General features: G+C 45.0%; 1 protein-coding gene across 1 annotated transcript in view; it reads right to left on the reverse strand.

The window, feature by feature from the left end:
- LOC141096361 (nucleoprotein TPR-like) overlaps positions 1–24170 on the reverse strand; it is a 198692-nt gene that overhangs the window by 159793 nt on the left and 14729 nt on the right. Inside the window, exons 7-8 of the mRNA XM_073582916.1 lie at positions 1363–1560; positions 1172–1279 (exon numbers count right to left, since the gene is read on the reverse strand). Coding sequence (XP_073439017.1) covers positions 1172–1279; positions 1363–1560 — 306 coding nt within the window. The remainder of the gene's footprint in view (positions 1–1171; positions 1280–1362; positions 1561–24170) is intronic.

Genomic DNA, 24170 nt, shown 5'->3' on the forward strand with positions numbered 1-24170 from the left:
AGAATATTATGGAGGCACAATTAAGTTCATATGCCTTGAACCAATGAATTTCTATCACCATGGTGACTACAGTGATAAATCCTCCTATTTTTCTGTAGCTGCGATCCAGGCTGAGATATGGCCAATGTAGCCAAGATGTACCCCACACAATTGTCAGGGACAGAGCCATTTATCTTTTGCCCGACAAAGTCAATAATTGTTGAGGATGGCCTTCTCAACTGGATAATCCCCTTTCAGAATGCAGACCCTCAGGCTATAAGCTGGGCAAACAGCAATACTTCAGGAGCTGTCCAAAGTTTTGATACTGATGATCAATTGTCATTAGATTGGTGGGGAGTGGGTCCAACACTTGGCACCAAAACCAAGCAGCCATTTTCAGCTGCAACCAGATGTAAATAATAAATGGAGAAGGAACAGCACGACTCCATTCACTGTAGTGAACGTGGCCGAGCATGCAGCTCAGCTTCTACTCACTTTCACAGGAGCAAAGCGGCAGTTCTTGGCAACATTCACTAGATATTTAACAAAACTGTGCTATTCTGGCTCAGCTCACGGTTTCCATCTGACCAGTATGAGAGCTGAAAACAGCTTTTTGGGTGCTGTGTGCCACTCCTCCAGCGGTATGACCTATCATAAGGGTAGACAAATTTTTTAGCATTTTATGTCTCAAGTTACTTTTACATTAGTACGAGGACAAAGGTTTCTGGAGCTTTGGGACCAATGGCCCATCAAGATCATAAGGGTAGGGGGAACACTGTCCATGCCTCCTGTGGAAAGGAACATGTAGAGGAAGTCAAGGATCAGCTGTAGCCCGGACTTCCTCCTCATGTTCAGTTTGTACGAAGATGGGGACAATGACACCAGCGCTGATTGACTCATGATGCTCTGCGCCCATTCCACCGCATCACAGCCCCTGGACCGTGAGTGCCGACACCGCTGGAACAGAGCAGGCACAGGAGGCGAGTATAGGTTCATTTTATCGGGGCTGGACATTTAGTTTAAGAAGGTGTTGGTCGTAGTAGTGGACAACCCCTATAAGATACGGTATATGGAAATTTAGCTGCAGTGGCACACAGGGATTTCGTTTAGTCTTCCTGTATAAGAAACACGCCTGAAAAGACCTCATCTACAGACCACTGACTTTTCACCAACTATATAAAAAAAACTGTACCTGTTGGGAAAGATCTTTCACTTGTAACTCAAACCTCTGGTTTTCTTTTTCAAGAACTGAGGAAAGTTTGTTTGCCTTATCGGTTTCACTCTGCAAACACTGAATCTCCTAAATGAAAAAAAAAAAAATTAGAAATATGCTAAGTAGGGGAAAAAAATTAAGATAGAAAGAAAATAAGAATAAAATAATACCTTCATAGCTAATTCAAGTTTAGTAGACAGACTTGCCACAGATTTCTGCATACGCTCATACTCTTCTCGTTGACGTTTCAGGATGGGCGCTTTAGCCTCAACTTCTTTCACTATGTCGTCCAAGTATTTGGTAATTCTTTTATTTTCTTGCTTTTCTATTAGTAATTGGTCTTGGGTTTCCATGTATGCATTATAGAGCTAAAAGGAAGAGGAAATATACACCAAATCTACCGTAACCTAGAAGTATATACTATTCTGAAACAGCAGCAATAATAATCAGAAACATGCACAATAAAAATAAAGAAATTCTGTAAGATTACACGTGTGACTGAATGTCCATGTTCAATGTTTTTTTTTCACCACCCAATGCTTTCAATGGGTGAGATGTTGAAAAAATGCTGAAAGATGCGACATGCTCAATTCTGCAAAAACTAATGTTTTGCACAAAATACTGACAAAAAAAAAAAAAATATAATAATATGTGTGCATGAGATTTCTGAAATCTCCTACTTTGCTGGTACTGTAAAACACAGCTAAAATCTGTATAAAAAAAGCATTTAAAAAAGGCACCCAAAACGCAAATGTGTGAACATAGACCCTTAGGCTATCTTCAGCTTCATATACTGGTATTGTTGGATAGTGTTTGTAAAAGCAGGATTTTAATTACTCAACTTAAAATCTCTCCCATAGCCGTCACCGTGGGAACACAAGAAAACCAATGGTGTATGATGCTGCCACTAAGAGTTTCTCAACCGGTTACATTAGTCTACTTGTACCAAGCTGTTCCATGAGAAAACAATAGGAAAAGCAACATATGAAAGGAAATCACAACAGAATACATTACACAACACTGGCCCGACAGGTGCAAAAGGAAAGGATGGGGAGCTGTGTCCCCCAATGAAAGATTTTACAGCAAGTTCACAATCTTCTTTTCCTGTTGCTTCATTTGTGGACACTGGAAACCATTAGACAAAAGTCCCAAAGGGGTGGAATAACAGAAAAAACGAAAGATGCAAAGAGAACAGAGGAAATTCCCTTAGGTCAAGACCCGATCAGCTGCTGCTTGCAGCATCTTACTACCTACTCTTGCATCTGTCGAGACAAAGGTGTGAACTCTGTAAAACTTAGAGAAAGTATGTACAGAGTACAAGGCAACAGCATTGCAAAAGAGGACTGAGGACAAACTGCCCAATGGAGGTTCGCTGCCCTTTCCCCGACACTTCCAGAAAGGCAGTGTGAATCCTGCAAGAGATTGTAGCGCGTCAGGGAAACCCAAGATGAAAAAACTGGAATATATGAAAAAGGCAGTCATCGAAAGGTAGTGATGCACAGCTCTGACCAGGTCCCACTTGTGTAAGGCTGTGTTCACACACAGCGCTTTTTTAGCGGTTTTTACCGCGGTTTTCACCGCGGTTTTCACTATAAAACCGCTAAAAATAAGCTGCACAGTCATTTCTATACTTTTTGTGCACATTGATGCGTTTTTTACCGCGAAAAACCGCACCGCGGTAAAAACGCAGCATGCACATTAATTTTGCGGATTTTTCCGCGGTTTTGGCTTCTTCCATGCGTTTAGAAACTGCTGTGGAAAAAACCGCATCAAAAACGCATTAAAACCATGCAAAAAAAGCCGCGGAAAAATAGGTGCGGTTTCTGGGAAGGAATTCAGGTTTTTGAGCAGAAATTTTCTGCAACGTGTGCACTTAGCCTAAGGCTCACTCAGAGGTGAGGGGGGACAGAAAGAGGGAAGAACAATTTCCTATTTAACTCCTTCATTAGCTGGTGAGTTTTTGTTTTTTCCTCCCTTTCTTTTAAGAGACATAACTTTATTTTTCTGGAACAAGCTGTATGTTTTATCACCACCGATTCATTTTGCCATATAATCTACTGGAAAACAGAAAAGAAATATTCCAAGGAGGAGTTAATTTTTTCTGTGTTCACTTAGTATCCTCCTAGTAGCAGCAGCATAACACCCATGGTTCTGTATCCCCCAATGAGGCATAGGAGAAAAAGTGCAATTCCAAAATAGTTTTTTGGGCTTTCTACTACCCATGTTCACTATATGGTAAAATTGACCTGGCAATATGATTCCCCATCATAGTACAAGTACACAGATACCAAACATGTAAAAAACAAAATAAAAAAGAATTATTTTTGTTGCCATTTTTCACGACCCTTCTCATTTTACATTTTTGGGATCTGAGGCTATGTAAAGGCTCATTTTTTGCGTCATGAGCTGACGTGTTTATTGATAGCATTTTGATGTAGATATATTTTGATCGCCTCTTAGTGCATTTTATTGAAATGTTGCTGTGGCCAAAAAAACTAATTCTGGCGTTTGGAATTTTTTCTTATTACGTTGTTCACTGATCGGATTAATTTATTTTATATTCTGATAGATCAGACATTTATGAAGGTAGCAATATCAAATATATGTACTGTATTTTTTTGTTCGTTTTATTTTTAATGGGACAAAAAGGGGATGATTTGAACCTTATTTTTCTCAGATTAAAAACTTGTGCTTTTTTTTTTTTTACTTTTTACTGTCTTCAACAGTTCCCTTAGGAGACTTGAAGCTGCAATCGACCAATCGTCTGTGCTATAGATTGCAGGGCTTCAGCATTGACATGTATAGAAAAAAATCATGATCTATGAGGCCAGCCACGGACGGCATTCACAGAAGCTCTAAATGACTAAGGCTGGTTTCACATTTGCGGTTTTTTTCGCGGTAATTTAGCGCTAAATAGCGCATGCGTTTTTTTTCCTATACTTTGCATGGGATGCGCTTATGTGCGCATACACATGCGTTTGTACGCGTTTTACCGCGCATGCGTTTTTTTGCGGTATGCGCTCGGGCGCACAAAATGCAACTTGTTGCATTTTTTGTGCGTCCGATTTGCCTCAAAAAAACGCATGCTCGCGCAATGCGTTTTTTTACAGCAAGACACCCATTATAAGTCTATGGTGAGCATATGTGCGCATTGGCATGCTTATGTATGCATTTTTTTGCACATGCGTTTTTTTTTTTACCATTAGTTTAGACAATGGAATTTAGGGGTTTGGGTAAATTTAGGGTTAGTTAAGGGGGTTTAGGGTCAGGGTTAGGGTCAGGGTTAGGGTTAAGTATGGTTTGGTTAAGGGTTAGGGTCAGGGTTAGGGTTAAGTATGGTTTGGTTAAGGGTTAGGGTCAGGGTTAGGGTTAAGTATGGTTTGGTTAAGGGTTAGGGTCAGGGTTAGGGTTAAGTATGGTTTGGTTAAGGGTTAGGGTCAGGGTTAAGTATGGTTTGGTTAAGGGTCAGGGTCAGGGTTAAGGTTAAGTATGGTTTGGTTAAGGGTTAGGGTCAGGGTTAGGGTCAGGGTTAGGGTTAAGTATGGTTTGGTTAAGGGTCAGGGTTAGGGTTAAGTATGGTTTGGTTAAGGGTTAGGGTTAGGGTCAGGGTTAGGGTCAGGGTTAGGGTTAGTAAAGTCATGGTTTGGGTTAGTGTGAGTGGCCACCTAATGTTGGAAAAAAACGCAAACGCGGTAAAAATGCACTAAAAACGCATACAAACGCTTAAAAACGCTGCGTTTTTTTCATGCATGCTCATAAAAATGCTTGAAAAAAACGCAGCAGTTGTATGCGTTTTTCAATGCGTTTTTTTGCGGGAAAAACGCGCTGCAAAAAAAAGCAAGTGTGAAACAGGCCTAACACAGGGGTCATCGTCAGACACCCCCCCCCCCCCCCGGTATGACAGCTCATTTGTGCCCCCCAAACAAGTTACAAGGGCGCCGATGGGCAGGATAAATTACATGCTTGCGGCTGGCGTGTGTTAAACCTGTTGTCAGGGGGATAGACAGGGAAGAAACCTGCGATTTGAGGTGAGCGAGTGCCAGACGAAACTCAAGACTTGCCTGCAAGAAGGCAAGGAGAGACGGAAGAGAAAGGTAAATTGAGTGATAAGGTTGAGTTCAAATAAGCAAAAAAAGCCGTCCAAGCACGATAATAGATATGAGAAGAGGAGGGATTCCAGGATTTAATCATGGTTTAGATGACCAGATCTGAAAAGCCTGAACTTTCAGGCTTAACTTTCCCACGCTCATTAGTTTATCTCCGGTCAGCCAGGAAGGCTGCGCAGAGAAACTGGTTCATTCTGGCTGTGGTTAACATCGGGCTGGTCGCATTGGCACCGATCCCTGTGTAAACCAGTTAACCCCTTCTGATGGAGTGCAGCGGGGGACCGGACTGACCAGTGGAGAGGTAAGGATATTGTTGCTTTTTTGATTTATTTTTGTTACAGGTCCATGGTTTATTTATGGATTAGCAGAGGAATATAAATATGGTCAAAAACTTGGTGTCTTGATTTCATTACATAGGGATTTTTGTGTACTCACCTTAAAATCCTTTTCTCCGAGCCAATCATTGGGGGACACAGACAGTGGGTGTTATGCTGCTTGCCACTAGGACGACACTAAGTAAACCAGAAAAAGTTAGCTCCTCCCATGCAGTATACACCCGCTCGCTGGATGAGATTTCTCCAGTTCGGTGAAAAAAGCAGTGGGAGCATAAACAGTCAACAATAATCATAACTATGTCAAAACCTAAGAATGCTACCGTGAGCCAATAAGCTACACAGGGTGGGTGCTGTGTCCCCCAATGATTGGCATGGAGAAAAGGATTTCACTGTGAGTACACAAAAATCCTTATTTCTCCTATGCCTCATTGGGGGACACAGACAGTGGGACGTCCTAAAGCAGTCCCTGAGTGGGGAGCATACATTTGCTAATACCCCATGTACCACTGACTTAACACTGTGGTACTGCCGATTGCAGGATGCGTCTGCCGAGAGCTGCATCCGCAGAGGCCGGAGAATGAATTTGGTAATGTTTTGTAAAAGTATGCAGACTGGACCAAGTCGCAGCCTTGCAGACCTGTTCTGCCGAGGCCTGGTGCCGAATGGCCCAAGAGGCGCCCACTGAGCGGGTAGAGCGCGCCTTAATGCATACTGGGACATGCGTGTTCCTGACACGGCAGGATTCTTGAATCGCCAAGCGAATCCACCTGGCTAACGTTGCTTTTGAAGCGGCGAGACCCTTCCTATGCCCCTCTGGAAGTATGAACAGGGCATCTCACTTGCGGAAGGGAGATGTCCGCGAAATGTACCGTCTCAAAGCCCTAACCACATCCAGGGTGTGGAGGGCCTTCTCAATGCGATGGACTGGTGCCGGACAAAAGGAAGGCAAAACAATTTCCTTATTGAGATGGAAAGAGGATACGACTTGGGCAGGAAGGACGGGGACATCCTGAGAACTGCCTTGTCCTGATGAAAGTTCAGGAACGGAGGGCGGCAGGACAGGGCCGCCAATTCCGAAACTCGTCTGATTGACGTAATTGCCACTAGAAAGACCACCTTCCAAGAGAGGACGGTCAGTGGCACATCCTACAGCGGTTCGAAAGGAGCCTCCTGTAAGGCCCCGAGAACCAGGTTAAGGTTCCATGACTCCAATGGCCTTCTATAAGGAGGCACCACATGGGAGACTCCCTGAATGAACGTCTTGACCTGAAGTTTGGTGGCAATTTTGCGTTGGAATAGCACTGACAAGGCTGAAATCTGGCCCTTGAGCGAGGGAATTCCAATATGGCCAGAATGGAAAACACCAGAGGATATCGACCATGATCTTTGCACCATGAAAAGAAGGTTTTCCAGGTGCGGTGATAGATGCGCATGGACACAGGATTCCTAGCACTAATCATGCTGGAAATCACGTAGTGAGAGAACCCAGCCTGTGCTAAAATCCAGGATTCAACGGCCATGCCGTCAAAGACAGGTCCCCGGAGTTCTGGTGGTAAATCGGGCCCTGAGAGAGTAGATCCATGCGATCTGGAAGTCACCAGGGGACGTCAGTGACCAGTTGTATCAGTTCTGCGTACCATGCCCGGCGTGGCCAATCTGGCGCGACTAGAATCACTGGTACCCCCTCTGGTCTCATCTTCTTGATGACCCTCAGAAGCAAGGGAAGGGGGGGGGGGGGGGGGGGGGGGATGTACGTGAGCCGGAACCGGTGCCACGACAGAACTAGGACGTCCGCTCCGATGGCGCATGGATCGCGCAATGAATCGAGGAACCTTGTTGTTTAGTCTTGGGGCCATGAGATCTACATCCTGAGTCCCCCCAACGATGACAAATCTGCTGAAAGACTTCCGGATGAAGAGACCACTCTCCCGAGGCAAGGCCCTTTCGACTGAGAAAATCTGCCGCCCAATTCTCTACACCCGGGATGTGGATTGCTGAGATGGGCGAATGGTTTGTCTCGGCCCAATGGAGGATGTGACTCACTTCGTGCATGGCCATCTCGCTCCGAGTACCTCCCTGGCGGTTGATATACGTTACAGCCGTAGCATTGTCGGATTGGATGCTGCTGGGGTGACCTGCAAGGAGATGGTGGAAACTCCGTAGAGCTAATCTGATCGCACGCATCTCCAAGATGTTGATGGGGAGACGTGACTCTCGAGCTGACCAACGACCCTGAGCCGTGTGGTGATGAAAGACCGCACCCCAGCCCAGAAGACTTGCGTCGGTGGTTACTACCAACCATCTTACTGGGAGAAAAGACCTCTCTTGACTCAGGGAGGACTTCAGTGTCCACCACTTGAGGGCTTGTCTGACCCGCAGGGACAGAAGGAACCGACGGTGCAGGGAGAACGGGTTCTTGTCCCAAGCTAACAGCAACGTGTGTTGTAAGGGACGGAGATGGAACTGTGCGAATGGAACTGCTTCCATCGCTGCCACCATCTTTCCGAGAACTCTCATGCTGAAACGAATGGAGTGAGAAACCGGATGGGAAAGAGTCCGCGCTGCCTGTTGTAAGGCTTGAGTCTTTACTGGAGGGAGAATGACCAACCCACGGGAAGTGTCCAAGATCATTCCTAAAAAAGAAATCTGCTGGGCCGATTTTGGGAAAGACTTTTCAAAGTTTATCTTCCAGCCCAGGAGAGAAAGTAAATTTACTGTTATATCACCAGATTCCTTGCAGGCTGGAAGGGACGGAACCTTGATGAGCAGGTCGTCCAGATACGGTACAACACCACTCCCCGAGAGTGGACAATGGCCATGACAACCGCCATAACCTTCGTAAAGACCCTGGGGGCGGTGGCGAGACCGAAGGGCAAGGCAACGAACCGGAAGTGTTCCTCGTGAATTACAAAACGCAGGAACTGCTGTTGGGACGGGCAGATCGGAATGTGAAGGTAAGCGTCCTTGATGTCGATGGATGTTAGGAACTCTCCTTTTTCCATGGAAGCAACAACTGATAGGAGAGATTCTATTCGGAATCGCAGTACCTTGACAAACTGATTTAACAGTTTGAGTTCCAGTATGGGCCTCATCGTCCCGTCCTTCTTTGGAACCACAAAAAGGTTTGAATAAAAACCCCTGAACCTTTCGTGATGAGGGAACGGAAAGATGACTCCGTCCCTCTGCAGAGCCTGTACAGCCCGAAGGAAGGCTCTTGTCTCTTTCTTGGGGAGCGAGGACGAAAATTCTATCTTGTATCCGGAGGACACCAGCTCCCTGACCCACTTGTCGTGAACGACCGCGAGCCAGGTGTGACTGAAGGAAAGTAGACGACCGCCTACTTTGTCGGTGTCCGCCGGATACCGCAACAAGACATTGTGTAGAAGATCTATGGGGTCTGGCTCCCTTAGATCCAGATGCCCTTGGCCTGGGCTTCCAAGAGCGGTTAGGTCTGTATGAGACCTGGGAGCCTCTGTTTCGTGCGGGGACCGACTTGATCCGGAAGAGAAGGTAGTGGAGGACCAACCAAAATGGTTGCGAAAAGGTCGAAAACGCGTCGGCTGTTGGCTCCGAAACGGCCGAACAGCCTTTTGTTGAGGAAGGAAATTACTCTTTCCCCCGGTTCTATCACAAATGAGCTGGTCCAGTTTCTCTCCAAAAAGACGACAAGTCTGATAGGGCAGGGAAGTCAAAAATCTTTTAGATGTGGCATCCACCCGCAGGTCGCGGAGCCATAGGGCTCTTCTAATGGAGATAGCATTAGCGGCAGTTTGAGCAGCGAAATTGGTGGCATCTAAAGAAGCATCCACTACAAAGTCCGCTGCGTGAATTATCTGCCTGGCGACCCTGGTTGCCTCAGGAGGAAGATTGGTACCCTGGAAGGCAGTAATCAAGACTTCTGCCCAAGCGGCCATTGCCTTAGTGACCCAAGTCGCCGTGAAGGATGGAAAAAGCGTCACTCCTGAAGCTTCAAAAACTGAGCGGGCAAGGTAGTCAATTTGACGAAAGGAGAGGTTTCTGACTGAGGAGCCCTCAGAAAGGGATAGGAGACTTTTATAAGCAAGACTCGATACAGGAGGGTCCACCGAAGGGGACTAATCAATCCTTCATTAGGTCTGGAACAAAAGGGTATTTAGTCTCAGTAGACTTTTGCCCTGTGAACCGTTTATGTGGCCGATCCCTGTGTTTCTGGACAATGTCCTTAAACTCCGGATGGCTGGCAAATAACCTGCGGACGCGTTTGGTCCTCTTAAAAGGGAACCTGTCACCCTCTGCAGGCGTTTTTAGGTAAAAGAGCCACCTTGTGCAGCACTAATACTGCATTCTGTCAAGGTGGCTCTTTTATTTAGCGTCCCTTCCACCGCCAAAATAATTGTTTTAAAATTGGTCAGACATACCTGATATTTGTCAGGGGGGCAGGGCTTTCCCCCTCTGAAAGACGCCTCACATACAGTTGTGGCCAAAAGTATTGACACCCCTGCAATTTTGTCAAATACTCAGTTTCTTCCTGAAAATTATTGCAAACACAAATTCTTTGTTATTATCTTCATTTAATTTGTCTTAAATGAAAACACACAAAAAGAATTGTCCTAAAGCCAAATTGGATATAATTCCACACCAAACAAAAAAGAGGGTGGACAAACAGGTGCACCGTTTGAAAAATCATGTGAGGCTTCTCTAATTTGTGTAATTAACAGCACCTGTAACTTACCTGTGGCACCTAACAGGTGTTGGCAATAACTAAATCACACTTGCAGCCAGTTGACATGGATTAAAGTTGACTCAACCTCTGTCCTGTGTCCTTGTGTGTACCACATTGAGCATGGAGAAAAGAAAGAAGACTAAAGAACTGTCTGAGGACTTGAGAAACCAAATTTTGAGGAAGCATGAGCAATCTCAAGGCTACAAATCCATCTCCAAAGACCTGAATGTTCCTGTGTCTACTGTGCGCAGTGTCATCAAGAAGTTTAAAGCCCATGGCACTGTGGCTAACCTCCCTAGATGTGGACGGAAAAGATTTCAACACAAGATTGTGCGGATGTTGGATAAAGAACCTTGACTAACATCCAAACAAGTTCAAGCTGCCCTGCAGTCCGAGGGTACAACAGTGTCAACCCGTACTATCCGTCGGCGTCTGTATGAAAAGGGACTGTATGGTAGGAGACCCAGGAAGACCCCACTTCTTACACCGAGACATAAAAAAGCAAGGCTGGAGTTTGCCAAAACTTACCTGAAAAAGCCTAAAACGTTTTGGAAGAATATTCTCTGGTCAGATGAGACAAAAGTAGAGCTTTTTGGGCAAAGGCATCAACATAGAGTTTACAGGAGGAAAAAAAAAAAAAAAAAAAAAAAAAAGAGGCATTCAAAGAAAAAAAATACGGTCCCTACAGTCAAACATGGCAGAGGTTCCCTGATGTTTTGGGGTTGCTTTGCTGCCTCTGCCACTGGACTGCTTGACCGTGTGCAAGGCATTATGAAGTCTGAAGACTACCAACAAATTTTGCAGCATAATGTAGGGCCCAGTGTGAGAAAGCTGGGTCTCCCTCAGAGGTCATGGGTCTTCCAGCAGGACAATGACCAAAAACACTTCAAAAAGCACTAGAAAATGGTTTGAGAGAAAGCACTGGAGACTTCTAAGGTGGCCAGCAATGAGTCCAGACCTGAATCCCATAGAACACCTGTGGAGAGATCTAAAAATGGCAGTTTGGAGAAGGCACCCTTCTAATATCAGGGACCTGGAGCAGTTTGCCAAAGAAGAATGGTCTAAAATTACAGCAGAGCATTGTAAGAAACTCATTGATGGTTACCGGAAGCGGTTGGTCGCAGTTATTTTGGCTAAAGGTTGTGCAACCAAGTATTAGGCTGAGGGTGCCAATACTTTTGTCTGGCCCATTTTTTGGAGTTTTGTGTGAAATGATCAATGTTTTGCTTTTCGCTTCATTCTCTTTTGTGTTTTTTCATTTAAGACAAATGAAATGAAGATAATACCAAAGAATTTGTGATTGCAATCATTTTCAGGAAGAAACTGAGTATTATCTGGGTATGTCTGTCTGTCTGTCTGTCCGGGATAGGCATCTGCACTCGCCACATAAAAGTCGAAACACAAAAGTCGCCACTCAAAACTCGCCACGCTGTCCCAGAGCTGTTTAAAAGATGAAAAATGAGCTGTGATTGGTTGCTATCAGCAACAGTTTTCTTTTAGATAGTTGTGGTAACTAAGGCCTATTATTCTTATCATTTCTATGGTGCTATCGTCCTTCTGTAAAGCAGGAAATAACACAATTACCGTGCCAACACAGACCACCCTCTGACATAGACTGCAGGGGGAGCCCAGTATCACACAGGATAGGATTAGATACACGGTTCAGCAGTCAGCATCACACAGAATAGGATAAGATGCACGGTTTTTATGTGCAATATAATCATTATAATTTGCTATAACTAACCACAGTTGGTTACTATAAATATAAATATATATATATTTTATTAGCTAAAGAGCCCGGCGTTGCCTGGGCATAGTAACCAACTGTGGCTAGTTATAACAAATTATGATTATATTGCGCATAATAACTGTGCATCTAATCCTATCCTGTGTGATACTGACTGCTGAGCCGTGTATCTAGTCCTATTCTGTGTGATACTGTGTGCTGAGCTGGGTATCCAATCCTACCCTGTGTGATACTGACTGCTGAGCTGTGTATCTAATCCTATCCTGTGTGATACTGACTGCTGAGCTGTGTATCTAATCCTATCCTGTATGATACTGGGCTCCCCCTGCAGTCTGTGTCAGAGGGTGGTCTGTGTTGGCACGGTAATAAATTGTGTTATTTCCAGCTTTACAGAAGGACGATAACACCATAGAAATGATAAGAATAATAGGCCTCAGTTACCACAACTGTCTACAAAGAAAACTGTTGCTGATAGCAACCAATCACAGCTCATTTTTCATCTTTTAAACAGCTCTGGGACAGCGTGGCGAGTTTTGAGTGTCGACTTTTGTGCTTCGACTTTTATGTGGCGAGGTTGGTGTATGTGTGGTGAAATGTGTGCTGAGGGTGGTATATGTGTTGAAGCAAGTGGTAGTGTGTGGCGCATTTTGTGTGTGTGTTCATATCCCCGTGTGTGGCGAGTATCCCATGTCAGGGCCCCACCTTAGCAACTGTACGGTATATACTATTTGGTGCCATCGCTCTCATTCTTTCAGTCCCCCTTGTTCACATCTGGCAGCTGTCAATTTGCCTCCAACACTTTTCCTTTCACTTTTTCCCCATTATGTAGATAGGGGCAAAAATTGTTTGGTGAATTGGAACACGCGGGGTTAAAATTTCGCCTCACAACATAGCCTATGACGCTCTCCGGGTCCAGACGTGTGACTGTGCCAAATTTTATGGCTGTAGCTGCGACGGTGCGGATGCCAATCCCGGACACACACCCACATTGAGTGTTATGTAATGTGTATATATATATATATATATATATATATATATATATATATATATATATATATATATATATATATATATATATATATATATATATATAGTGGGGCAAAAAAGTATTTAGTCAGTCAGCAATAGTGCAAGTTCCACCACTTAAAAAGATGAGAGGCGTCTGTAGTTTACATCATAGGTAGACCTCAACTATGGGAGACAAACTGAGAAAAAAAAATCCAGAAAATCACATTGTTTTTTTTTCATTTTATTTGCATATTATGGTGGAAAATAAGTATTTGGTCAGAAACAAAATTTCATCTCAATACTTTGTGATATATCCTTTGTTGGCAATGACAGAGGTCAAACGTTTTCTGTAAGTCTTCACAAGGTTGCCACACACTGTTGTTGGTATGTTGGCCCATTCCTCCATGCAGATCTCCTCTAGGGCAGTGATGTTTTTGGCTTTTCGCTTGGCCACACGGACTTTCAACTACCTCCAAAGGTTTTCTATAGGGTTGAGATCTGGAGACTGGCTAGGCCACTCCAGGACCTTGAAATGCTTCTTACGAAGCCACTCCTTCGTTGCCCTGGCGGTGTGCTTTGGATCATTGTCATGTTGAAAGACCCAGCCACGTTTCATCATCAATGCCCTTGCTGATGGAAGGAGGTTTGCACTCAAAATCTCACAATACATGGCCCCATTCATTCTTTCATGTACCCGGATCAGTCGTCCTGGCCCCTTTGCAGAGAAACAGCCCCAAAGCATGATGTTTCCACCACCATGCTTTACAGTAGGTATGGTGTTTGATGGATGCAACTCAGTATTCTTTTTCCTCCAAACACGACAAGTTGTGTTTCTACCAAACAGTTCCAGTTTGGTTTCATCAGACCATAGGACATTCTCCCAAAACTCCTCTGGATCATCCAAATGCTCTCTAGCAAACTTCAGACGGGCCCGGACATGTACAGGCTTAAGCAGTGGGACACGTCTGGCACTGCAGGATCTGAGTCCATGGTGGCGTAGTGTGTTACTTATGGTAGGCCTTGTTACATTGGTCCCAGCTCTCTGCAGTTCATTCACTAGGTCCCCCCACGTGGTTCTGGGATTTTTGCTCACCGTTCTTGTGATCATTCTGACCCCACGGGGTGGGATTTTGCGTGGAGCACCAGATCGAGGGAGATTATCAGTGGTCTTGTATGTCTTCCATTTTCTAATTATTGCTCCCACAGTTGATTTCTTCACTCCAAGCTGGTTGGCTATTGCAGATTCAGTCTTTCCCAGCCTGGTGCAGGGCTACAATTTTGTTTCTGGTGTCCTTTGACAGCTCTTTGGTCTTCACCATAGTGGAGTTTGGAGTCAGATTGTTTGAGGGTGTGCACAGGTGTCTTTTTATACTGATAACAAGTTTAAACAGGTGCCATTACTACAGGTAATGAGTGGAGGAAAGAGGAGACTCTTAAAGAAGAAGTTACAGGTCTGTGACAGCCAGAAATCTTGATTGCTTGTTTCTGACCAAATACTTATTTTCCACCATAATATGCAAATAAAATGAAAAAAAAAACAGACAATGTGATTTTCAGGATTTTTTTTTCTCAGTTTGTCTCCCATAGTTGAGGTCTACCTATGATGTAAATTACAGACGCCTCTCATCTTTTTAAGTGGTGGAACTTGCACTATTGCTGACTGACTAAATACTTTTTTGCCCCACTGTGTGTATGTGTATGTGTATATATATATATATATATATATATATATATATATATATATATATATATATATATATATATATATATATATACACACATATATATACACATATATACACACACACACATACATACATACACACACACACACCCCATGTACTGCAGCATATGGACTAGGGGCAGCGGAAGGTACCAGAGACCGACCGATGCCGCCAGAAGACGAGGCATTGATGCCCACAGGACCCCAATGGTAAAGACTTGCTTTTCGTCCATTTACCTCCGTTTACTATCTTCTATTTTTTCCTTTTTATGTTTTATTTATTTTTTATTTTCTATTTTCATTATTTTCATTTTTTATCCAATTTGTTTTTTATTCTGTATTTTTTATTTATTATTTTTTATTTTATTATCACTACTTTTACCTTTTTCATATGTCCAGATGCCTCGTTAATTGCACCCATGCAATTTTTACCTGTTACCGCATCATATTAATGTTATACCCACTTAGTCTAGATCCTGCACATAATGTTAGCATCACCCCTCTTTACATATCACCAGGGCAACCGCTGTGTACATACAGCTCTAAGGCATAGTCCCTAGACATGCGCAGTGCTTACATTTAGACAGCGCGACGTCACTTTCGGTTCAGAGGTTCCACTTCCGGTCGCGCGCTGCCACCGGGTTCTCAATACCACCTAACCCAGATAGATTCAGCATGACGCCATTGCAGCTAGGCGTGGGAGCGCCGCTGTATAGCACCCTAACAACAGGTATTGTACACAGGTCCTCTTTCCCCCCCCCCCCCCCTCTTTTTGATAGCGCTATGTAGGGACATTTTAGCAACCAACAGTCAGCTAATAAGGTACAAGCTATTTACAGCACACGTTATCCCATGGGAGCAATGCTACCATTTAAACATACATGTAGCAACCCTCATTTTCATAGGTGCTGTCTCATACTGCACATTATATTGCGTACTTAGGATTGTATGGACATCATGGAATACATATTGTCTATCACAGGGATCAACTTATCCCTCTATAACGTATTATAGCAACACACTATACTCCCCTTATGCTGATACTTTACATGACCTTCTAGAGACAGTAGGACATTTACACATGAGTCTATTAATCATGATTTTGACGATTCCTTTCAGCCATCTTTCTTGGGCTATTCTCTTGGGAGTTCTATTCCTCTTTATTCAAAGATCCGACTTTCAATTCAGGTAATCCCTTTTTCTTCTATTCTACCTAAGATGGTGCTAGTTTACGGAGCCTCGTATATTCATGTTTTCCATGTACTATCACAATGTATATTTGTATATTTATCTTGTATATATTTTTACTACTGTAATATATTGGGATTATTTTGTATGGATTCTGTATGGTGTTATAATCTCTTCTCTCTATGTTTGCATCCTCTGATGGATTTCTTTTTATTTGCAGCGATAAAAGTGATAAAGGCTCGGACTGAGCCGAAACGTCGTGTTAATTATATCGCTTCTACTTCGTGCTATATATTCTTGTTTGGCTCCCACATGTTTTGTATATAATAAAATAAGCACTTATTTGCATAAATCCCTCTGAGTGTGCGGTGAATTAGACTATTACCCAGCAGGAGTCACAGTCTGAGGAATTTCTTACACAAGTGTTTCACAAGAACTGCCGTTACCTGATTCATTGTTCCTGAACTCTGCATATCCTTTTGCAAATATATTGTTTATTTCCCTGTAACCCATTACATCCCTGTGTGGAGTATTCCCTGTTCATTAAAAATTGTTATCCGCTGCTCTGCCTCCTGTCTGTCATTGCATCCCGCAACCTGCTCATAGTTGAAGGGGCCTTTTGAGCCCTGAAAGCTTACGAATATAATTTGAAGGTTCTTAGTGCACAAATTGGCCAATTCATGTATGCCCATCAACAGTCCATCCGAGGGGGGACCCATCAGAGGGAGGTCACCTTGCCGTGGTTGATGGGCATACATGAATTGGCCAATTTGTGCGCTAAGAACCTTCATTTTTTCATCTATTACTGTAAGTAAAAAAAAATTTTTGTAAAAATTTTGCTAAAATTGAATGTTTTTCTGTGTTTTTACATGGCCTGGATTCATGCACATGTGCTGCTGTGTTCTTTTTTGTCTATATTATCCTGTTTTCGCAGCTTGCACGTGTTCACACTAGGAGGTGCTGATTGTTTTTTTGTTTTGTTTTTTGCTTATTTAACCCCTTCACCCCCAAGGGTGGTTTGCACGTTCATGACCGGGCCAATTTTTACAATTCTGACCACTGTACCTTTATGAGGTCATAACTCTGGAACGCTTCAATGGATCCCGGTGATTCTGACATTGTTTTCTCGTGACATTTCCAACTTTGAATTTTTATGCCCTTAAATCACAGAGATATGGCACCCAAAAAACTTGATAACTAACATTTCCCACATGTTTACTTTACATCAGCACAATTTTGGAACCAAAATTTTTTTTTTGTTAGGAAGTTATAAGGGTTAAAAGTTGACCAGCGATTTCTCATTTTTACAACACCATTTTATTTTTACGGACCACATCACATTTGAAGCCACTTTGAGGGTTTATATGATAGAAAATACCCAAAAGTGACACCATTCTAAAAACTGCACCCCTTAAGGTGCTCAAAACCACATTCAAGAAGTTTATTAACCCTTTAGGTGCGTCACAGGAATTTTTTTGAATATTTAAAAAAAAAAATGAACATTAACTTTTTTTCACAAAAAAAATACTTCAGGTTCAATTTTTTTTTATTTTACCAAGGGTAACAGGAGAAATTGGACTGCAAAAGTTATTGTGCAATTTGTCCTGAGTACGCTGATACCTGATATGTGGGGGGGAACGACTGTTTCGGCGCATGGCAGAGCTCAGAATGGAAGGAGCGCCGTTTGACTTTTTCAATGCAAAATTGTCTGGAATTCAGATCGGACGCCATGTCACGTTTGGAGAGTCCCTGATGTACCTAAACAGTGGAAACCCCCTACAAGTGACCCCATTTTGGAAACTAGACCCCCCAAGGAACTTATCCAGATATGTGGTGAGAACTTTGAACCCACAAGGGCTTCACAGAAGTTTATAACATAAAGCCGTACAATTAAAAAATCATTTTTTCCACAAAAATGATATTTTCACCCTCAATTCTTATTTTTCCAAGGGTAACAGGACCCTAAAAGTTATTGTGCAATTTGCCCTGAGTACGCCGATACCCCACATGTGGGGGTAAACCACTATTTGGGCCCATGGCAGAGCTCAGAAGGGAAGCAGCGCCATTTGACGTTTTTGGCTGGAATTGAGATCGGACACCATGTCGCGATTGGAAAACCCCTGATGTACCTAAACAGTGGATACCCCCCACAAATGACACCATTTTGTAAACTAGACCCCCCAAGGAACTTATCTAGATGTGTGGTGAGCACTTTGAACCCCCCAGTGCTTCACAGAAGTTTATAACGCCCGGGCGTGAAAATAAAAAATTCGTATTTTTTCCACAAACATGATCAATTAGTCACCAATTTTTTCATTTTCCCAAGGGTAATAGGAGAAATTGGACCCCAAAAGTTGTTGTCCAATTTGTCATGAGTACGCTGACACCCCATATGTGGGAGAAAACTACTGTATGGGCACACGTCGGGGCTCGGAAGGGAAGTAGTGACGTTTTGGAATGCAGACTTTGATGGAATGGTCTGCGGGTGTCATGTTGCCTTTGGAGAGCCCCTAATGTACCTAAACAGTGGAAACCCCCCCCACAAATGACCCCATTTTGAAAACTAGACCCCCTAAGGAACTTATCTAGATGTGAGGTTAGCACTCTGAACCCCCAAGGGCTTAACAGAAGTTTATAACGCTCGGACGTGAAAATAAAAAAATCTTTTTTTTTCCACAAAAATGATATTTTTGCCCCCCAATTTTTTATTTTCCTAAGGGTAACAGGAGAAATTGGACCCCAAAAATTGTTTTGCAATTTGTCCTGATTAGGCTGATACCCTACATGTGGGGGTAAAACACTGTTTGGGCGCATGTCAGAGCTTGGAAGGGAAGGAGCACCATTTGACTTTTCCAACTCAGAATTGGCTGGAATTGAAATCAGACGCCATGTTGCATTTGGAGAGCACCTGATGTGCCCAAACAGTGGAAACCCCCAATTCTAACTCCAACCCTAACTCCAACACACCCCTAACCCTAACGGAAAAATGGAAATAAATACATTTTTTTTATTTTATTATTTTTCCCCAACTAAGGAGGTGATAACGGGGGGTTTGATTTACTATTTATGGCGGTTTTTATATTTGGCAGCTGTCGCACGCTAAGGCTGTGTGCACACGTAGCGATTTTTAAGCGTTTTTGCCGCGATTTTCGGCGCGAAAACGCTTAAAAATCGTGTACAGAACGTCCCCATGCATTCCTATGGCATTCCGCACATGCTGTGCTAATGCTGCGCTTTTTTCCGCGGCGGAACCGCATCGCGGAAAAAAATCGCAGCATGCTCATTCTTTGTGCGGAATCGCAAAGAATTGCCGCGATTCCGCACCCATAGGAATGCATGAGAATCGCTTACTTCCCGCATGTGGCTATGCCCACCATGCGGGAAGTTAAGCGTCTCATGTGCGGTTGGTACCCAAGGTGTGGAGTAGAGGAGACTGTCCTCCAGGCCCTGGGTACCATACCCCTGTAAAAAAAAAGAATTTAAAAAAAAAAAAAAAAAAAAAAAAAAAAAAAAAAAAATCGGTGTATATTTACCTTCCGGCGTCCCGCGATGCATTCCCGGCCTAAGCGTTCCCAGTAATGCCTTGCGGCAAGGTCCTGTGATGACGTGGTCTCGCGAGATCGCTATAGCAACGCGAGACTACGTCATCACAGGTCTCGCAAGGCATTACTGGGAACGCTGAGGCCCGGGAATGCAGCGCGGGACGCCGGAAGGTAAATATACACCGATTTTTTTATTTTTTTTAGCATTTTAACATCCTATCTTTTACTATTGATGCAGCATAGGCGGCCTCAATAGTAAAAACCTGGTCACACTTGTCAAACACTTTCCAAGCGATGCTTCAAATCGCTTGGAAAGTGCTTGAATATCGCACGCGAAAATCGCGATCATAATCGCGGTGAAATCGCGCGGAAAAAAACGCGCGATTTCTGGGAAGGAGTCCGGTTTTTAGTAAGCGTTTTAAAACGCTATGTGTGCACATAGCCTAAAAGACGCTTTTTATTGTAAAAATAGTTTTTGCATCACCACATATTGAGAGCTATAATTTTTCCGTATTTTGACCCACTGAGTCATGTGAGGTCTTATTTTTTGCGGGACGAGTTGACGTTTTTATTGGTACCATTTTCGGGCACGTGACATTTTTTGATCGCTTTTTATTTCGATTTTTGGGACGCAGAATGAACAAAAACCAGCGTTTCATGAATTTCTTTTGGGGGGGGTGCGTTTACACCGTTCCGCGTGTGGTAAAATTGATAAAGCGGTTTTATTCTTCGGGTCAGTACGGTTACCCTCATTTAGGTCGTTTTTTTATGTTTTGTCGGTTTTATGCATTGAAAACTATTTTATATAAAAAAAGGAGATTTTTGTGTACTCACCGTAAAATCTTTCTCTTAGCCTCTAATTGGGGGACACAGAACCATGGGTGTTATGCTGCTGTCCACTAGGAGGCGACACTATGCATAATCTGAAAAAGATTAACTTTGGCTCCTCCTCTGCAGTCTACACCCCTGGACGGCGTCAGCCTTCTCCAGTTTTGTGCCAAAGCATTAGGAGGAACGTAACCAAATAACATAACCATGCCTGTAAGAAGGCTACTATGTACGAGCTCAAAGAACAATATGAGAACTCAACCGTAAACAACGGCCCATAAGGGCAACAGGGTGGGAGCTGTGTCCCCTAATTAGAGGCTAAGAGAAAGATTTTACGGTGAGTACACAAAAATCTCCTTTACTCTGTCGCCTCATTGGGGGACACAGAACCATGGGACGTCCCAAAGCAGTCCCTGGGTGGGAAGCAATGGACGAATATTGTGCTAGCAGGATTCTAAGTTAGGGGCACTGCCGCCTGCAGAACCAGTCTATCCAGGCTCGCATCCGCTGAGGACTGGGTATGAACACTGTAGTGTTTCGTGAACGTGTGTAGGCTAGTCCAAGTGGCCGCCTTACACACTTGTTATGCCGAATGGCCCAGGAGGCCCCTACTGCCCGTGTAGAGAGTGCCGTGATACCGGCCGGAAGGGGGGAACTGTTAAGTCGGTAGGCCTCATGTATGGTGGACTTGATCCACCTGGCAAGGGTAGCCTTGGAAGCCGGCAGTCCCTTGCGACTACCTTCCGGAAGAATGAAGAGGGAATCAGATTTCCGGAAAGGTGCAGTCCTGGACACGTAAATCCGCAATGCTCTGACGAGGTCAAGCGTATGCAGAGCCTTCTCCACTCTATGAACCGGAATCGGGCAAAGGGACGGCAGTGAAATCTCCTCATTGAGGTGAAAGTTGGACACAACCTTCGGAAGGAAGGACGGTACCGTGCGGAGAACCACCTTGTCCTGGTGAAAGGCTAGGAAAGGCCGTCTGCAGGAAAGTGCTGACAATTCCGACACTCTGCGTAACGAGGTGATCGCCACTAGAAAAAACACTTTCTGAGACAGAATGGAGAGTGGAACTTCTCTAAGAGGTTCGAAGGGTGAAGCTTGCAATGCTGTCAGGACCAGATTGAGGTCCCACGTATCCAGAGGACGTTTGTAGGGAGGAACCAATCGGGAAACTCCCTGGATGAAAGTCCTTACTTGCGGTTTAATAGCAATGCGCTTTTGAAAAAGGACTGAAAGCGCCGACACCTGACTCTTAAGCGAACTTAAGGATAGCTTGGCGTCTAGGCCGATTGAAGAAAACCTAGTACCTTCGGGAGGGAATAAGGGAGTGGGACTTGTCCATGACATTCGCACCAAGAAAAAGAAGCTCTCCAGGTACGATAATAGAGCTTGGCGGAGGAAGGCTTCCTTGCCCTGATCATAGTTGCAATGACTGCCAGTGAAAAACCTGCCTGGGTTAGAATCCAGGTTTCAAGGGCCATGCCGTCAAATTGAGAGCCCCTGAATTCTGGTGGAAGAACGGACCTTGAGACAGAAGGTCGTGACGGTCGGGTAGACGCCAGGGGGCGTCTGCTGTAAGTTGGACGATGTCAGCGTACCATGTACGTCTGGGCCAGTCTGGCGCGATGAGGATGGTCGGAACTCCCTCTTGCTTGATCTTCCTCACGACCCTGGAGATTAGGGGGAGGGGTGGAAAAATGTACAGGAGTCGGAACTGGGACCAGTCCTGGACCAGGGCATCCGCTCCGAGCGACCGCGGGTCGTGTGTCCTGGCCATGAAATTGGGGACCTTGGTATTGAGATGGGATGCCATTAGGTCCACCTCCGGGGTTCCCCAGCGTTGACAGATCTGGTAAAAAATCTCGGGATGGAGAGACCACTCCCCCGAGTACATGCCTTGCCTGCTGAGGAAGTCGGCTTCCCAGTTTTCTACACCCGGAATGTGGACCGCAGAAAGTACCGACCTCGTGTCTTCCGCCCAGCGGAGGATATGAGCCACTTCTCTCATTGCTTGGGCGCTGCGGGTCCCGCCTTGGTGGTTCGCGTATGCCACAGCCGTGGCATTGTCCGACTGTATCCGTATGTGCGAGGCTACAAGCAAGTGATGAAAGGCTCTCAGTGCCAAGAGGATGGCCCTGATTTCCAGAACATTGATGGGCAATGTCACTTCCCTCGGTGACCACTTGCCCTGTGCCCTGTGATGTAGGTGCACCGCCCCCCAGCCTGTCAGGCTTGCATCGGTAGTCAGGATCTTCCATTGTCCTGAGAGGAAGGGCTTCCCTCGTGTAAGCGAGGTTGGTTTGAGCCACCAATGCAGGGACCTCCTGGTTGATGACGTCAACCTGAACTCCGTCGAGGGAGATGGGGTTCCTGTCCCAAGATCTGAGTATGGCTAGTTGAAGGACCCTGAGGTGAAACTGGGAAAATGGCACTGCCTCTATTGCTGCTGCCATCCGGCCGAGGACTCTCATGGCAAACCGGAGAGATCGAGAAGGACTGCGAAGGAGTGTGTGAACTCCCAGACGGATGGCCAGTGTCTTGTCCTTGGGAAGGAGCACCAGGCCCCTGGAGGTGTCGAATACCATTCCCAGGAATGTTAGAGTCCGAGTTGGGATAGTCGACGATTTCTGTAGGTTGACTAGCCATCCCAGGCGACTCAGAGTGTCTAGTATGATTGAAACACTGACCTCGCAGTCTTTGAAAGTGGGAGACTTGATGAGGAGGTCGTCCAGGTACGGGACGACTAGAATGCCTCTTGAGTGCAGAACGTCCATGGTGGCCGCCATGACTTTGGTGAACGTTCTTGGAGCCGTGGAGAGTCCGAACGGAAGGGCGACAAACTGGTAGTGGTTTTGGCTGACCGCGAACCTGAGAAACCTTTGGTGGGCGGGAGCAATTGGTATGTGCAGATATGCATCCTGTATGTCTATGGAGGCGAGGTATTCTCCCTGCTCCATGGATGCAATGATGGACCGGAGGGACTCCATGCGGAAATGACGGACCCGTACGTAATTGTTGAGCTGTTTTAGGTCCAGTATGGGTCGGACGCCGCCTCCTTTCTTGGGGACTACGAACAAATTTGAGTAGAACCCTCGGAATCTCTCGTTCGCGGGAACCGGCACCACAACTCCTGATTGAAGGAGAGAGGAAACCGCTTGGTGGAAAGCACGAGCCTTGTCTGGTGGTGTTGGAGGAATAGAAAGGAAGAACCGGTTCGGTGGAGCGGAAGTGAACTCTATCTTGTATCCGGAAGACACTATTTCCCTGACCCACCTGTCTTCTGTAATAGGCAGCCAGACTTGCTGGAAGAGTAAAAGTCGGCCGCCTACTGGTGGGGTGTCTTCCGGAGTTCGCGAGTCATGATGAAGCGAAGTTCTGAGGTTTTCCTCCCTTGGGTTTCGCTTGGCCTGCTTTCGACTGCCAAGACCTGTCCGGTCGCTGCTGCGTCCGTGGGTTGTCCCTGCGTGGAGAGCGGTTACGGTTTTGCACTGGGCGCGAAACGGACCAGCCCGAGGAATTCCGAAAGGATCGGACTCGCGTCTGGTTTCTTCGTTTAAACGTGCGTTTCGGTTTTAGTTGAGGAAGAGAGGTACTCTTACCCCCAGAGCCATTGGCTATCATGGTGTCCAACTTTTCGCCGAAAAGTCTTCCAGTAAAATACGGAAGTCGCGTGAGGGACTTCTTTGAGGCCGCATCCGCTTTCCATTCTCGCAGCCAGAGGATGCGTCGGATCGTGATGGCGTTTGATGCTATTCCCGCTACACCTCTTGCGGAATCCAGGGCTGCATGAATCATG

The sequence above is a fragment of the Dendrobates tinctorius genome, unplaced genomic scaffold (genome assembly GCF_039654945.1).
Source record: "Dendrobates tinctorius isolate UK_male_01 unplaced genomic scaffold, ASM3965494v1 ptg000074l, whole genome shotgun sequence".
NCBI lineage: Eukaryota > Metazoa > Chordata > Amphibia > Anura > Dendrobatidae > Dendrobates > Dendrobates tinctorius.